The 17984-nt window shown below is 43.4% G+C and overlaps 1 protein-coding gene across 5 annotated transcripts; it reads left to right on the forward strand.

Moving 5' to 3' along the window:
- Positions 1-204: 204 nt before the first annotated feature.
- Positions 205-15467, forward strand: HARS2 (histidyl-tRNA synthetase 2, mitochondrial; the record flags this gene model as incomplete). 5 transcript variants are annotated; one of them, XM_080713391.1, is made up of 13 exons in its annotated part: positions 205-312; positions 2200-2274; positions 3399-3518; positions 3639-3734; positions 7332-7457; positions 7551-7658; positions 10039-10137; positions 11252-11345; positions 13148-13275; positions 13362-13604; positions 13745-13861; positions 14308-14454; positions 15408-15467. In XM_080713391.1, 13 exons carry the CDS (start codon positions 205-207, stop codon positions 15465-15467), a joined length of 1521 nt encoding a protein of 506 aa, XP_080569517.1. The 5 variants fall into 5 exon arrangements, with proteins under 5 accessions (XP_080569517.1, XP_080569518.1, XP_080569520.1 ...); XM_080713392.1 differs by lacking the exon at positions 2200-2274; XM_080713394.1 differs by lacking the exon at positions 205-312 and having other exon boundaries at positions 2206-2274; positions 7302-7457.
- Between the last annotated feature and the right edge of the window lie 2517 nt (positions 15468-17984).

Consider the following 17984-nt stretch of genomic DNA (forward strand, 5'->3'; position numbering starts at 1 on the left):
GAGAGCCTCCTCCGAGCGCAAAAACCACTTCCGGGTCAGGGGGCTTGGGAGGACCCGAGCGAGCCTGAGACACTAGTTAGTTGCTCAGGTCTTTCCGGATGCTGCGGCTTACCTTCTCCAACGTACTACTCTCTTCTTGGGGCTCCAGTCGGCCTCGTTCCCAGTCCTTTGGCTCCTCTCCGAAAGCCGCCGTCCTGTCGCACGATGTCCCGGCTCGGACTGCTGTCCAGGAAGGCCTGGGCTTCGCTGCGAAGCCAGCTCCTGCAGCCGTCCCTTGCTTCCTGCAACCGGGCGGTTGGTTGCCACAGCCAGGTGAGCCAGACGGAGAGCCCCGGTCCGCCCCCGCTGGGCCTGCGGGTCTGCAAGCAGGCGGATGCCCACTGTGTACCCACACTGAGCCACGCACTTTGGAAGCTCTGTTATTTAATACTCGGTTGGGGGGTTTTATTCCCATTTTACAGTGGAGGAAACGGAGGCTTCAAGGCTAAGTGACCTATCTGCAGCTTTATAGCAAAGGAGTATTTTTAATAAGGTTCCACATTCCATTAAAGAAAATTCTTGGAGTTGAACACATTAATGTTCTTAAGAAAAATACATGGGTATTACCACTAAATGAGATGGCCAAAGACCATAGGAATTCACATTAGAATTTACCTTAAAATGAATCTTAGAAGATTTTCAGTTTTCAGAGTTTCTTTTTCTTTCTCCCCCCCCCCCCCCCCCAGTACTGGGAATGCAACCCAGGGGCATTTACCTCCGAGTTACACACCCAGCCCAGTTTTTTTTTTTTTTTTTTCTTCTTGATTTTGAAACAGGATCTCACAGAGTTGCAAAGGGCCTAAGTAGCTGAGGCTCTCCCGGGACTGCGATCCTCCTGTCTCAGCCTCCCAATTCTGGGATTACAAGCCTGTGTCACCACACCCGGCTATATTTCAGAGATTTTAGGTTTTGTCACTAAAGAAGAGGGGTTTCAGACTTGAATGTCTCTTGGCGTAGAGAATCACTAAAGTATGAAACTATCATACCCCCTATGTCTAGGAGGACATATAGCCTACCCATAGTAGAGTCAAGAATTATGTTTTGCCTTCCTTTGAAGTTATAAAGTCCCTAGCCGTGTATGGTGGCACATGCTTGTAATCCCAGTACTTGAGAGGCTGAGATTCGTGGCCAGCCTCAGCTACTTAGGCCCTCTGTAACTTTGCAAGACCCTGTTTCAAAATAAAGATTAAAAAATAGGGCTGGGAGTGTAGCTCTGAGGTAGAATACCCCTGGGTTCAATCCCCCGTATTGAAAAAAAAAAAAAGGTCAGCCAGGCATGGTGGCGCACGCTTGTAATCCCAGTGCTTCAGAGGCTAAGACAGGAGGATCCCACAGGTTCGAAGCCAGTCTCAGCTACTTAGTGAGGCTCTCAGCAACTTAGTGAGACCCTGTTTCCAAATAAAGTATAAAATAGGTCTGGGAGTATAGCCCGGAGGTAGAAAAGCCCCTGGGTTCCACCCCTAGTACCACAAAAAAGTCTCCCCTCAAAAAAATCCTCTGACATCCTCTTAGCAGATGCTATGTGCCACCATGAACAACAGTGGTCATGTTTTTAGTTAATTTTCAGGGTTTTGTTTTTGTTTTTGTTTTTTTTAGTTCAAGGAGGAAATGCGCATATATGTATATATATATATATACACACACACACACACATATATATACACACACACACACACACACACACACACACATACATACATATATATTATCCAATAGGATTGTTCTGTGTTCTTGGGCTGGTTCTATTCTGTCTTCTGGTTATATTTTTTATCTCTTGAGGCCTGATAAACAATGCTAACTAAGAATTTTAATTTTTGCTATTTGAGTAGGAACTGAGAATCGGAGGAGATTGTACTAATCCTTACTCCTAGATGTTTGCCAGTGGTAGTGGTGTCGTTCTTTGCCTTCATTGTTTCCAGGTGCATAAACTTTTGCATATATTTAAATAAAGTGAAGGAGCTTGTATGATGGTAAAGACCTCATATATTACATATGCATTTGTAGTTATAACATGGGTTCTTTAGAATAGGGGGCTGAGATGAGATGGATAAAATGCTATTTAGGCTTTCTGTTGCTCAGAGTCAAGGGTCTTTGCAGGTTGGTGGTCCATTGAGTCAGAGATGTCAAAGGAGCCACTTCTCCTATTCCTTCTTGTTTCAGGTTGCAGAGACAGTGTTAACATCCCAACAGAAACCACATCAAGAGAAACCAAATTTTATTATCAAGATCCCAAAGGTAATGCCCCTTGCCCACCTTTTCCCATTAGCGTTCCTTAGAAAACTGACTTTTGCTTTTTGTGCCTCACTGACCCCTTTTAATGTCATTTTAAGCTAAATTTACAACTAAAATTAAACTTTAGCCAGGTGTGATGTCACACGCTTGTAATCCCAGTGTACTTGTGAGGCTGAGATAGGACAATCGTTATTTGCCCACAGCCTCAACTACTTAGTGAAGCACTCTGCAACTTAGTGAGACCCTGTTTCAAAATAAAGAATTAACAAATGGGGCTGGAGGCTGGGTGTGGTGGTGCATGCTTGTAATCCCAGCATTCGGGAGGCTGAGAAAGGAGGATCCCGGTTTCCAGACAGCCTCAGCTACTTAGTGAGGCCCTTTGCAACTCAGCTAAGTCCTGTTTCAAAATAAAGAGTAAAAAGTAGGGCTGGGGGTGTAGCTCAGAGGTAGAATGGCCTGAGTTCAAACCCCAGTACTGCAAGAAACAAAACAAACAAAAAATGGGGCTGGGTTGTAGCTCAGAGGTAGAATACCTCCTGGGTTCCACCCCTAGTACCTCAAAAAGATAAGTAAATAAATAAGTAAGTAAATAAATAAATGTTACCATTTTTGAAATAGTAGGTGAGATTCAGAGTCATCTAATTCTTAAAATTTCAGTTCCAAACCTTAGATTGTAGATAGAGTTGAACTCTTTTGTCTTCTGAGCTACACCCCAGCCCTTTTTATTTTTTATTTTGAATAAGATTTCACTGAGGCCGGGCGTGGTGGTGCACGCTTGTAATCCCCACACTTGGGAGGCTGAGACAGGAGGATCATGCAGGTTCGAAGCCATCCTCAGCTGGTTTAAGAGACCCTGTTTCCAAATAAAATATAAAATAGGTCTGGGAGTGTAGCCCGGAGGTAGAAGGCCCCTGGGTTCCATCCCCAGTACCGCCAAAAAAAAAAAAAAAAAAAAAAAAAAAGATTTCAGTGAATTGCTGAGGCTGGCTTTGAACCTAGGATCCTACTCTCTCAGACTTTCAAGTACTGGGATTGTAGGATGTGCCATCACATCCAGCTCCAACTCTTTTTCTTAAATAGACTTGTTTCTTGTTTTTGTTTCAACTATGGGTGGTTTTGGGTTCCAGGGCACCAGAGATCTTGGCCCTCAGCAGATGGTTGTGAGGGAGAAGATTCTTGATATGGTTGTCAGCTGCTTTAAACGTCATGGAGCAAAGGGTTTGGACACCCCAGCATTTGAGCTAAAGGTGAGGGGAGAAAAGTGCTTAGAAACCCTTTCTTTCATCTGCCTTCAGTGTCCCAGAGAGCTGCTCATTTGTTCTGTAGTCATCATTTGAACTGTGGTTCTTTCTGTTTAATCCCTGTAGGAAATGCTCACTGAGAAGTATGAAGAGAACTCTGGGCTTATCTATGATCTGAAGGATCAAGGTGGAGAGCTGCTGTCTCTTCGTTATGACCTTACTGTATCCTTTTGAGTGCAGCATTCTGACCTACCTCTTTCCACATCTAGAGGACTTCTCTGAAAATGACCCTGGAATACTAGAGCTCCAAGAGCCTCTGCTTCTGGTTTCTCCCAGAAGGCAACTCTGCCAGGAGAACCTGGCCTGGAGCTCAGCCATTTAACTTCAGCATGAAGCCTGTTGTGGTGGCACACAGCTGTAATCTCAGTATGTGGGAGACTGAGAGAGGAAGATTGCAGGTTCAAACAAGCTTCAGCAATTTAGTGAGACTCTTTTTCAAAATAAAAAATAAAATAGAGCCAGGCATGGTGGTGCATGCTTGTAATCCCAGTACTTGGGCAGCTGAGACAGGAGGATCTCAGGTTTGCAGCCAGCCTCACCTACTTAATTAGGCCCTCCACAACTTAGACTCTATTTCAAAAATAAAGAATAAGCCGGGCATGGTAGTGCACGCTTGTAATCCCAGCGCTTGGGAGGCAGAGACAGGAGGATCCCGCAGGTTCGAAGCCAGTCTCGCTGGCTTAAGAGACCCTGTTTCCAAATAAAAATGTAAAAAATAGGTGTCTGGGAGTGTAGCCCGGAGGTAGAAGGGTTTCCAGGAACCCTTATAAATAAATAAAGAATAAAAATAGGACTGGGAGTATAGCTTGGTGATAGAATGCCCCCGTGTTTAATCCCCAGCACTGCAAAGAATAAATAAATAACTACATAAAAATAAATAAAATAGGTTGGGTGTGGTGGCACACGCTTGTAATCCCAGTACTTGTGAGGCTGAGACAGGAGGATTGCAGGTTTTCAGCCAACCTCACTTAGTGAGACCCTCTGCAACATAGTGAGACCCTGTTTCAAAATAAAGAATAAAAAATAGCTCTAGGGATATAGCTTGGAGGCAGAGTGCCCCCGGGTTCAAATCTCAGTACCACAGAAAAATAAAATAGGGATGGGGGTATATAGCTTAAAGGTATGTCTTTGGGTTACAAAAGAAAGAAAGAAAGAAAGAAAGAAAGAAAGAAAGAAAGAAAGAAAGAAAGAAAGAAAAATTTTAGTGTATATCAGATTTTCTTGGAGATGCTTGTCATCTTGACCCCAGCTCTGTAGATTAATTCTGTGGCTGGAATGGAATTCAACAATTTGCATTGTGTGTGTGTGTGTGTGTGTGTGTGTGTGTGTGTGTGTGTGTGTTGCTAGGGATTGTGCCCAGGGGCATTCTACCACTGAGTTACACCCCCAACCCTTTTAACCTTAATTTTTTATTTTTGAAACAGGGTCTCACTAAGTCACCTCACGCTGGCCTCAAACCTTCAATCCTATCTCAGCCTCCCAACTACTGCGATTGCAGGTGTGTGCCAGAGTACACAGCTAATAATTTTATTTATTTATTTATTTATTTATTTATTTATTTATTTATTTATTTGATTGATTGATTTGTGGTACTGGGGATGGAGCCCAGGGGCATTCTACCTCTAAGCTACACCCCAGCCCTGGTTTTTTTCTTTATTTGAAAACAGGGCCGGGCGTGGTGGCTCATGCTTGTAATCCCTGCACTTGGGAGGCTGAGACAGGTGGATTGCACAGGTTCAAAGCCAGCCTCAGCTACTTAGGCTTTCAACAACTTAGTGAGACCCTGCTTCCAAATAAAATATAAAATAGGTCTGGGAGTGTAGCCTGGAGGTAGAAGGCCCCTGGGTTTCACCCCTACTACCACAAAAAAAAAAAAAAAAAAAAGAAAGAAAACAAAAGAAAAAAATACAGGGTCTCACTGAGTTGCAAAGAGCCTCAGCCTCCCAAATGCTGGGATTATAAGCATGTGCCACCACTCCCAGTACAATTTTATTTATTTTACTTTAGTCTTTGGTACTGGGACTTGAACCCAGGGGCATTCTACCTTGGAGCTATACTCCCATCTCTGTTTTATTTTTTATTTAATTTAATTTAAATTTTTTTGTGTGTGTGGTACTGGGGATTGAACCTTAGGGCATTCTACTTCTTAGCTATACCCTCAGCCCTATTTTTCATTATTTATTTATATTTATTTATTTATTTATTATTTAGTGGTACTGGGGATGGAGCCCAGAGGCCTTCTACCTCCAGGCTGCACTCCCATACCTACTTTATATTTTTATTTGGAAACAGGGTTTCACCAAGTTACTGAGAGCCTCACTAGGTAGCTAAGGCTGCCTTCAAACCTGCAGATTCCTCCTGTCTCAGCCTCCCAAGTCCTGAGATTATAGGTGTGCATTATCGTGCCTGACACAATTTGCATTTTATATTATTTATTTTTATTTTTCTGCGGTACTGGGGATTGAACTTAGGGGCATTCTACCTCCCAGCTATAACCCCAGCCCTAGATTTTATTTTTTATTTATTTTAATTTTTTAATTTTTTTATTTTTTGTGGTGCTGGGGATGGATCCCAGGGCCATTCTACCTCTGAGCTATACCCCTAGCCCTATTTTTATTCTTTCTTTCTTTCCTTCTTTCTTCCTTTCTTTCTTTTTCTCCTTTTTTTGTGGTACTGAGGATGGAGCCCAGGGTCATTCTACCTCTGATCTACACCCTCAGCCCTATTTTTTATTTTTATTTTGAAACAAAGTCTCACTGAGTTGCAAAGGGCCTCACTAAGTACCTGAGGCCAGCTGGCTGTGAACCCAAATCCCCCTGTCTCATCCTCCCGAATGCTGGGATTACAGGCATGCACCACCATGCCCAGCTTATTTTTTATTTTGAACAGGGTCTCACTAACTTGTGGACGGCCTCACTAAGTAGCTAAGGCTGGCCACCAACCTATGATTCTTCTGTCTCAGCCTCCCAAGTACTGGGATTACAAGCATGCCCACCATTCTCTGCTCACAATTTGCATTTTAAATGGGCATGGGGTAGTTAAATGCATGTGATCAGTTGGGCTGGGTAGTGACACATGCTTGTAATCCCAGTAGTTGGGAAGCTGAGACAGGAGATTCCAGGTACAAGACAAGTCTCAGCAATTTAATGAGACTCTCAGTAACCTAGTGAGACCTTGTTTCAAAGAAAAATTAAAAGAGGGCTGAGATGTGACTTGGTGGTAGAATGCCTCTAGGTTCAATCGTTAATACCAAAAAACAAAAACAAAAAAAAGCATGTGGTCCTTGTCCTACACTTTCAGAAACTTGAGTTACTGCATAGTAGTCGGCCTGCCACTGGGGCTTCAGGGTTAACCAAGAGGCCCGTGTGATGGCACATGATTGTAATCGCAGGACTTGGAGGCTAAGACAGGAGGATCACAGGTTGGCAGACAACCTCAGCTACTTAGCGAGGCAGGCCTTCTGCAATTTAGACCCTGTTTCAAAATAATAAAAAATAGGGCTGGAGTGTAGCTCAGAGGTCGAATGCCCCTGGGTTCCATCCCTAGTACCACAAAAAATAATAATTTTTTCTTAACATTATTCAATTTCTACTGAATGGCAGGCTCTGCTAGGCCTTGGGATAGTGGGAAACAAGACAAAAGGTCCTTGATCTCATCCTCGTGATGAGATCCAATTGACAGCGGCCCAGTCCCCCCTAAGTCTGTATACTGTGCCCAAGCTTTGAATGCCGTCTTTCTTTCTTAACCTATTTATGTGAGGTCCCTTTTGCTCGTTATCTGGCCATGAATAAGTTGAAGAAGATGAAGCGCTACCAGGTTGGAAAGGTGTGGCGGCGGGAGAGCCCAACCATAGCTCAAGGCCGCTACAGGGAGTTCTGCCAGTGTGTAAGTGACCTGCTGGGGATAGCACAGCCTGATTGTTCATCTGGGAATTGTCTGAACAGTGGAGGTTTCTTCCCGTCTTTTTCTTTGCTGTAGGATTTTGACATTGCTGGTCAGTTTGACCCTATGATCCCCGATGCAGAATGTTTGAAGATCATCTGTGAAATCCTCAGTGGGTTGCAGCTGGGGGACTTTCTCATTAAGGTGAGAACAGGGCTGGGACTGTGGGAGATGTGGCCTGATGTATAAATGTATGTACTCTTCCTGTGAGATTTCCTTTCTGTTCCCTTTTTTTTTTTTTTTTGAAAATTCAGGACATTTATTTTTCTACATGGAGATTTAACTACTGTACAACATACACACACAAAACAAACCCACAAAGCAACGATGGGTAATAGGTAGTGAGAAACACTTAAAATAAGCATATTTGAAATGTCTACAAACAAGCTTTTTTTAGGCAACAAAATATTTTCAGTCCTTGACATCTCTTATCTAGTAGCACCACAGATGCAGGACTTAACAGTAAAAGTGAATAATCCCATGCTTACTACCTAACATATGCATTGAATCATATATATATATGTATATTTTGGTGGTACTGGGGGTGGAACCCAGAGGCTTTATACCTCTGGGCTATACTCCCAGACCCATTTTATATTATATTTGGAAAAAGGGTCTCACTAAGTTACTGAGAGCCTCACTAAGTAGCTGAGGCTGGCTTCGAACCTGTGTGATCCTCCAGTCTCAGCCTCCTAAGCGCGGGGATTACAAGCGTGCATCACCATGCCCGGCCATTGAAATCATATTTATACATTATGATCTACTCAACCAAGTATGCAATACTTACTGTTAATATTTTACACATGAAGTTACCCTGCAGCATTTTGAAATTTTAACATTTATGCAAAACAACTATTTTTTTTTACGATACTGGGGATGGAACCCAGGGGCATTCTTCCTCTGAACTATACCCCCAGCCCTATTTTTTTAAAAATTCTTTATTTTGAAACAAGGTCTCACTGAGTTGCAAAGAGCCTCACTAAGTAGCTGAGGCTTTCTGTGAACTGTGAGCCTCCTGTCTCAGGCTCCCAAATGCTGGGATTACAAGCATTGGCCACCATGCCTGGCTTTCAAAACAGCTCTTGAAAGATATATGAAACAAGTTTCAAGGCTCACCACCAGGCTGATTTATTTAAGTGGAAAAATGGCAGCAACCTTAAGGTTCATACTGACTTAAGATATCAGGGTCTCACTAAGTTGCAGAAGGCCTCACTAAGTAGCTGAGGCTGGCCACAAACCTGCAATCCTCCTGTCTCAGCCTCCCAGTACTGGGATTACAAATGTACACCACCAGGCCAGGCTTACGTTTTTTTGTTTAATGGTCAAGTATAATTATGCATAGTTATTTTCCTCAAGTGTTAAAGACTTAAGATAAAAAGCTCTGTGTGTCAATATGAGATATTTATATAATTTATTTCAAAATGCTATGCTTTTAATGAAGATTTGTTTAACATTATAGACTTACATATTTAGTTTAAAAATACTTAGCAACCAGTAAGTTTTCTTATTGTACACAGAGTGGTAATTATACCCAGCCAAGTATGTATGTATGTATGTATTTATTTATTTATTTGTGGTCCTGGGGATGGAACCCAGGGGCATTCTATCTGAGTGACCCTCCCAGCCCTAATATGTTATTCTTTTTTTTTTTTTTTTTTTTTGTGGGTCTGGGGATGGAACACAGGGGCATTTGACCTCCGAGCTACACCCCCTGCCCTATTTTTTATTCTTTATTTTGAAACCGGGTCTCACTGAGTTGCAGAGGGCCTCACTAAGTAGCTGAGGCTGTCTGCGAACCGTGATCCTCCAGGTCTCAGCCTCCCTAATGCTGGGATTACAAGCGCGTGCCACCACGCCCGGCCTATGTTATTCTTTATTTATTTATTTTCTATTTATTTATTTATTTTTTTATTTTTTGCGGGTCTGGGGATGGAACCCAGGGACATTCGACCTCCAAGCTACACCCTTTGCCCTATTTTTTATTCTTTATTTTGAAACCAGGTTTCACTGAGTTGCAAAGGGCCTTACTAAGTTGCTTAGGCTGTCCGTGAACTGCGATCCTCCGGTCTCAGCCTCCCTAATGCTGGTATTACAAGTGTGCGCCACCACGCCCGGCTTGAAATTCTTGCAAGAACTGTAATGAAGGAGGAAAATACTTTATTATTGCTTCCTTGGACTGAGAAACCCAGAAAGCATAGATAAACAATGCTCAATGATGAAAACTCATTACCCAGATTAGCAGTGTAATGCCCCCAAACAGCCTCTGTGCAAAAACACTAAGCATTCTCCACATTATCAGATCAGTGCCATTGGCAGCCACGTGGATATCAGGATCCCTACACAGAGGCGGGGTCAAAGCAGTTAACAGTGGGACACAAACACTCATAAGTTCTCACAGTTCTTGTTTTAGGCATTCTAGCTGCTTTACCTTTTTGTCCCTTTTATGAGTCGGTAGACCAAGCACTGCCATTGTTTTACAAAAAAGGCCACTGACAGGGTATGTGTATTTACCTTGAGTTCACAGGTAAATGACCGGCGGATTGTGGATGGGATGTTTGCTGTCTGTGGTGTACCAGAAAGCAAGTTCCGTACCATCTGTTCCTCGATGGACAAACTAGACAAGGTATTGAAGAAAACATGTTTCAGTAGACCCTATCTGGATTTCCACCCTACCCTCAAATCTATACCATTAGAGGAAAATAAGGAGTCAGTGGTTGGAATTTTATGACAGGAAGGTAAGGAGATATTCTGAAGCAAAATCTGAGTTTTTGCTGTAAATGGTGGTGAACGCTTGTAATCAGAGATTGAGTGCCTTTGGGTTCAATCTCTAGTACCAAAAAAAAAAAAAAAGAGATCTGCTGGGCGTGGTGGCGCACGCTTGTAATCCCCGCGCTTGTAATCCCCGCGCTTGGGAGCCTGAGACAGGAGGATCGCACAGGTTCGAAGCCAGCCTCAGCTACTTAGTGAGGCTCTCAGAAACTTAGTGAGACCCTGTTTCCAAATAAAATATAAAATAGGTTTGGGAGTATAGCCCGGAGGTAGAAAGTCTTTGTGTTCCAACCCCAGTACCACCAAAAAAAAAAAAAAAAAAAATAGATCTGAGTTGTGCTCCACAGTAGGAATGGTGACTGAATAAATATCCGTGTGTGTGTGTGTGTGTCTGTTAGTTACTGAGGATTAACATCAGGGTCATTCTACCTCTAATTTTCATCCCCAGCCCTATTTTTCTTTTCAATTTTTATTTTGAAACAGGATCTCACTAGGTTGTTAAGACTCTGGCTAAGCCGGGCGTGGTGGCCACGCTTGTAATCCTCGCGCTTGGGAGGCAGAGACAGGAGGATCGCACAGGTTCGAACCCAGCCGCGCGCGCTGGCTTAGGAGACCCTGTTTCCAAATAAAAAAAGTATAAAAATGGGTCTGGGAGTGTAGCCCGGAGGTAGAAGGACTTCCAGGAACCTCAGTACCACAAAAAAAAAAAAAAAAAAAAGACTCTGTCTACTTGCTGAGGCTGGCCTTGAACCTGTGATTGATCGTCCTGTGTCAGTCTCCTAAGTACTAGGATTATAGGTGTATATACCACTATGCCTGGCTATGACTGGATATCTTAAGCTGCCTCTGATTTTGCTTATTATACTATTAGCTACTCATGACATACATGCTGAATGAAAGAAAAATGTCCTTTTCTAATTTTGGAAAGCTGGATTTGGGGCTGAGCTAATGTTTGGGTGTTTATGCAGATGTCTTGGAAAGATGTGAGACATGAGATGGTGGCAAAGAAAGGCCTGGCTCCTGAGGTGGCTGATCGAATTGGGAGCTATGTCCAGTGTCATGGTAAGAACCAGGGTTTTTAGAGCTGTAATAGAACCAGGCTGATGGTGACATGTACTCAGTTTCTACCTCTGCATCAGCTCCTGTCATTAGGTGTGTTATACTCCAGAGCTTGGCCTGAATTTAATTTCCCCTTTATTTGTTGTAACTATGTTGTATCTTCGAGGCAGAGTTAGAGGCAGAAGAGGAGATTCTGGTCTTTTGAGATCAGGATCATCATCATCATCTTATTTTTATAGTGCTGGGGATTAAATATAGGGGCATTCTACCTCCAAGTATTCAGCTTGCCCTATTTTTATTTTTATTTTATTTTTTATTTTGAAACAGGATCTCACTAAGTTGTGGAGGTTCTTGTGCAGTTTCTGAGGCTGGCTTCAAACCTGTGATCCTCCTGTCTCAGCCTCCCAAGTACTGGGATTTATAAGAATGTGTCACCACACCTGGTTTCTATTTTATTTTATTTTTTAATTTACTTTTTTGTGGGTCTGAGGATGGAACCCAGGGGCATTAGATCTCCGAGCTATACACCCTGCCCTATTTTTTATTTTGAAACAGAATCTTACTAAGTTGTGGAGGGCCTCACTAAGTAGCTGAGGCTGTCTGCAAACTGCAATCCTCCTGTCTCAGCCTCCTGAATGCTGGAATTACAAGTGTGTGCCACCATGCCTGGCCTTTTTTATTTTATTTTATTGCAGTACTGGGGATGAAATCCAGGGGCATGAGCCAGGTGTGGTGGCGCACACTTGTAATCCCTGCACTTGGGAGGCTGAGACAGGAGGATCGCACAGATTCGGAGCCAGCCTGAGCTACTTAGTGAGGCTCTCAGCGACTTAGTGAGACCCTGTTTCCAAATAAAATATAAAATGGGTCTGGGAGTATAGCCCAGAGGTAGAAAGCCTCTGGGTTCCACCCCCAGTACCAAAAAAAAAAAAAAAAAGAAAAAAAGAAAAAAGAAATCCAGGGGCATTCTACCTCTAAGATACAACTCCAGCCCTATTTTTTTATTCTTTATATTGAAACAGGGTCTCACTAAATAGCTAAGGCTGTCCTCAAACCATGATCCTCCGGTCTCAGCTTCCTGAATGCTGGGATGACAAGGGTGAGCCACCATGCCCTCTATTTTTATTTTGAAACAGGGTCTTGTAAGCCAAATGTAGTAGCACACACTTGTAATCCCAGTACTTGGAAGGCTGAGACTGGAGGCTGAGACTGGAGGATCTCAGGTTCAGGGACAACCTCAGCAAGTAGTGAGATTCTCATCAATTTAGCAAGACAGTGTTTCCAAATAAGAAATAAATTTGGGCCAGGGGTGTAGCTTGAAAGTAGAATGCCTCATTCCTTAGTACCACAAAGGAAAAAAAATAAATAAATAATAGATAGGGCTAGGAGTGTAGCTTGGAGGTAGAATGCCCCTGAGTTCAATCCCTAGTTACAAAAAAAAAAAAAAAAAAAAAAAAAAAGCCGGGCGTGGTGGCGCACGCTTGTAATCCCCGCGCTTGGGAGGCAGAGACAGGAGGATCGCGCAGGTTCGAAGCCAGCCACACGCGCTGGCTTAGGAGACCCTGTTTCCATATAAAAATGTAAAAATAGGTTTGGGAGTGTAGCCCGGAGGTAGAAGGGCTTCCAGGAACCCCAGTACCACCAAAAAAAAAAAAAAAAGAAGAAGGAAGAAAAGGAAAGAAACAAAATGAAACGAAACGGTCTCAGACTCTCTGTAGTAGCTAGTGCATACTATAGATAAATTTGGATGAAACATATCTGGATGAATAGCACATACCTTATTTCCCCCTACTTTTTCTCTCTAGGTGGAATATCTCTAATAGAGCAAATGTTTCAGGATCCTAGACTATCCCAAAGTAAGCAGGCCCTAATGGGCCTGGCAGACCTTAAGCTCCTCTTCGAATACTTGACTTTATTTGGAATCGCTGAGAAGGTAGACTGAATTGGGAGTGGACCTGCTGCTGAAGTCTGACACCGTCAGAGTCTGGGCTAAGACTGACTATAGCTTTGTCCCTACAGATCTCTTTTGACCTAAGCCTGGCTCGGGGCCTGGACTACTATACAGGAGTGATCTACGAAGCAGTACTGCTGCAGACCCCAGCTCAGGTTGGGGAGCAGCCCCTGAATGTGGGCAGTGTGGCTGCTGGTGGGCGCTATGATGAGCTGGTAGCCACGTTTGACCCTAAGGGCCACAAGGTGCCATGTGTGGGGCTGAGCATTGGAGTAGAGCGAATCTTTTACATTGTGGAACAGAGGTTAAAGGTGGGTCCTAGGTACGGAAGAGGTGGAGCTGGAGGCCTAAAATCCTATTTTGGAGGTGCAGTTGGACTGTTTTTCTAATTGTTTTGTGGGAGTGCTGGTGCAGAGGGTTTTTAAATTAGTTTTACTTCTTTTTTTGTCAGACTTCTGCTGAAAAAGTACGGACCACAGAGACCCAAGTGTTTGTGGCCACACCCCAGAAAAACTTTCTCCGAGAACGGTTGAAGCTAATTGCAGAGCTTTGGGATGCTGGAATCAAGGTATGATGGAGCTGTTATCTGTCCTTCTAGGTATACATGGAAATCAGGAGCAAGACTCATTTCTGTCTTATGCCTTGGGTGGCATGCAAGACCTTTTTAGTCTAGCACTAGATGGGTAGCCACTTATTACTGTCTTCCTTACAAATCTATGTTCTTAGACAGTTGTGGTGGCACATGCTTGTAATCCCAGTACTTGGGAGGCTGAGACAGAGGGATTGTAGGTTTGAGGACAGCCTCGGCAAATAGTGAGACTCTTGTTAACCTAATGAGACCCTGCTTCCAAATAAAAATAAAATAGAACTAGGGGTATTCTCTGGAAATAGAAGGTCCCTTGGTTCCATCCCCATTACCACAAAAAGAAGAAAGAAAAAAAAAAAAAGAAATCTGTGTTCTTGGAGTTTGTATGCTTTGGCCTCCCCAAGTTTGTGTATCTTGAACCTTTTCAGGCAGAGATGCTATACAAGAACAATCCTAAACTATTAACCCAACTACACTATTGTGAGAATACGGGCATTCCATTGGTGGTCATTATTGGTGAACAAGAACAGAAGGAAGGGGTCATCAAACTCCGTTCAGTGGCCAGCAGAGAGGAGGTGAGTAGAAGCTAAAAGAAATAGAAGGGGTCAAGTTTTTCTGCTTTTCCTATACTCTTTAAGAAATATGTGTCTTTTGGCTGAGGAATTATCTTCAGGGGTAATAGTAAAAGAGATGAATGAAGCGCACCTCAAGTAAGCATTTTAGCCAGTAAATATTGGTTATGTGGGCAGAAGGATAAATGAGCTCTGAATGGGTGTTATGAGACAATCAACAAAATAGATCAGGTGTTTGGATCCCTTTATTTCTGAGGGTGTACATTCTTCAGTCAGCTTGAAACCCACACTACTCTCTACTGGGTATATAAATAGTGGGAACATGGCCAGGATAGTAGCCCACGCCAATAATCCTGGTGCTTGGGAGGCTAAGACAGTAGGATCAAGGCCAGTGAAGACCTGCAGCAACTTAGTGATATGTGATACCTTTAAAAAAAAAAGTGATAGTGAGTCCCTTGGTAACTCAGTGAGACCTTGTTTCAAAATAAAAAATAAGCCAGGCGTGGTAGTGCATGCTTGCAATCCCAGCACTTGGGAGGCTGAGACAGGAGGATCGCACAGGTTCAAAGCCAGCCTCAGCTACTTAGTGAGGCTCTCAGCAACTTAGTGAGACCCTGTTTCCAAATAAAGTATAAAATAGGTCTGGGAGTATAGCCCAGAGGTAGAAAAGCCCCTGGGTTCCACCCCCAGTACCACCAAAAAAAAAAGTAGGCCTGGGGGTGCAGCTCAGAGGTAGAATGCCTCTGGGTTCAATCTCCAGTGCCACAAAAATAAATAAATAGAATAAAAAATAGGGCTGGAGTTGTAGCTTAGAGGTAGAATGCCCCTGGGTTCCATCCCCAGTACTGGGGAAAAAAAATAGAATAGCTGCAGAATAAGCTGATTCTGGGAAAATAGTCACCAAGGAGTTAGTACTACTTTCTAGTTTGTCACATGAGGGTTCTCTTACGTTTCAGGTGGCCATTAAACGGGAAAATCTTGTGGCTGAAATTCAGAAACGACTGTCTGGATCTTGATTGTTGCCTGTTTACCACATGCTGCTCTTTGTAGAAGACGTTTCATCTAGGACTGAGTTCCTCATAGGTTTCACAGTGGATGGCCAGCATGGTGACAGTTGCCTTTTGCCTCCTTTACTCTTCTGGAGTACAGAACTGTCGAAGACTCTGTTCATTTCTCAGCTGGTGCAGACAGCTACTCTGCAGACTGTATGTGGAAGAGAAATGTTGTAACTGTAGAGACAAATTTGAAGTGCCTCTGAATATTGCCAAAAAGTACTGAGATGGTTGAGTGCAAGGTTCTGGAAGAGTCACCTGAGGCTGAGGATTCTGAACCACTGAGATCAAATGCCAGATACTTAGCTTTCCACTCTAGCTTTGGAACCACATTTTGGGAAATATGTCCCCAACCAGTCCTTGACCCATCCAGGATGTTTTGGAAGACAGCAAGGATGGACAGTGGCTGCTTTGGGCTTTGTTTGAGGAAAGTGATGGTGTCCCAAAGGCATGGCAGTGCCTGTATTGATCTGATATTTTTCTGGCCCATCCACTGCTAATAGCAGGGTGGGGCTGTCTGTTTAATCGTGAACATTGAAATGACTAAATGGAGATCTGATCTTTAGAAATTTTGGATACCAATTTATTTGCCTCAATCACTGTTATGACTATTCCATACCCTGCCATGAAGGATATTCTAGAAGTGATTGGATAATATGTTAAATAAAATATTAAGTATAGTAGTTTGTGTAATTTGTTACCAGGGGATTCATCTACAAGGCCATAGAAAAAGTTTGTGAATACATTAGAGAAATATGTGAACCAGGAGTGTTCTCTCTGGGGTGAAGCTTTTAGATTCATTGGCAATCCTTTCCCTTTCTTTCTCTCCCCAAACTAGGAGATAAAAGCCATGTCACTAAAAATCTAAATGAAGCCAGATATGGTGGTGAACACTTGTAATCCCAGTACTTGGGAGGCAGGGACAGGAGGATCACAGGTTCCTGGCCTGCCTCAGCTACTTAGGCCCTAAGCAACTCAGTACTACCCTGTTTCAAAAATAAAAAGACTAAGCCGAGCGTGGTGGTGCACGCTTGTAATACCAGCATTTGGTAGGCTGAGAAAGGAGGATCGCACAGGTTCGAAGCCAGCCTCAGCTACTTAGTGAGGCTCTCAACAACTTAGTGAGACCCTTCAAAATAAAATATAAAATAGGTCTGGGAGTATAGCCCGGAGGTAGAAGGCCTCTGGGTTCCACCCCCAGTACCACAAATAAATAAATAAATAAAAGACTAGGCCGGGCGTGGTGGCGCACGCTTGTAATCCCCGCGCTTGGGAGGCAGAGACAGGAGGATCGTGCAGGTTCGAAGCCAGCCGCGCGCGCTGGCTTAGGAGACCCTGTTTCCAAATAAAAATGTAAAAATAGGTCTGGGAGTGTAGCCCGGAGGTAGAAGGGCTTCCAGGAACCCCAGTACCAACAACAACAACAACAAAAAAAATAAATAAATAAATAAATAAAAGACTAGCCGGGTGTGGTGGTACACTCTTGTAATCCCAGCATTTGGGAGGCTGAGACAGAGGATCACTGTTTGTGTTCAGCCTCAGTTACTTAGTGAGACCCTGTTTCAAAATAAAGAATAAAAAATAGTGCAGGATAGCTGGGCGTGGTGGCGCACACTTGTAATCCCAGCATTCGGGAGGCTGAGACCTGTAGGATCCCGGTTTGTGGACAGCCTCAGCTACTTAGTGAGGCCCTCTGCAACTCAGTGAGACCCGGTTTCAAAATAAAGAATAAAAAGTAGGCCAGGGGGTGTAGCTCGGAGGTCAAATGCCCCTGGGTTCCATTCGCAGACCCGCAAAAACAAAAAAAGTGCAGGAGGTGTAGCTTGGAGGTCGAATGCCCCTGGGTTCCATCCTCAGACCTGCAAAATAAATAAATAATAAAAATAAATAAAAAGACCAAAAATTAGGGCTGAGGGTATAGCCCGGAGGTACAAAGCCCCTGGTTTCTATCCCCGGTACCGCAAAAAAAAAAAATAATAATAATAATAAAAAAAAATCTAAATGAACCATTTCCCAGAACACTTCACTGTAGCGAGCTGCTGTTGGTCCGTCTTTTCAAGTCCAGGTGATATGTGTTATACTGATTGAATGACTATCATGTTCCCCAGTTGGAGAAAAACTGAGTTAACTAATTGGTGGGACCATTGTTTCAAGAAAAAGGGCTCAAGTGCAAAAAGTGCTTTTCTTCTGTCTCAGGGAAGGATGCAGCTCTTGTAAAAACCTACATAATTTCGGGCTATATTTTTAGTACATGCTGGTGAGCAGTTCATGCAAGGTTTGATCAGAGGCTACTGTTTCGGAAACTCAGTTTCGTCCCTTGTAAAAGAGACGAGTGTACAAATCCTTCCATACTTGTTTTGAAATCCTGCGCAAAAAACAAACATACAAAAAAACCAACTTGCAAGCGCCCTTACTTCCGTGTTGCTTCAGGCCGCCCTTGCGCCTGCGCACCCCTGGGTGGGGGCGGGGCCTGCAGGTCTG

This window comes from Muscardinus avellanarius (genome assembly GCF_963383645.1).
Source record: "Muscardinus avellanarius genome assembly, chromosome: 1".
NCBI lineage: Eukaryota > Metazoa > Chordata > Mammalia > Rodentia > Gliridae > Muscardinus > Muscardinus avellanarius.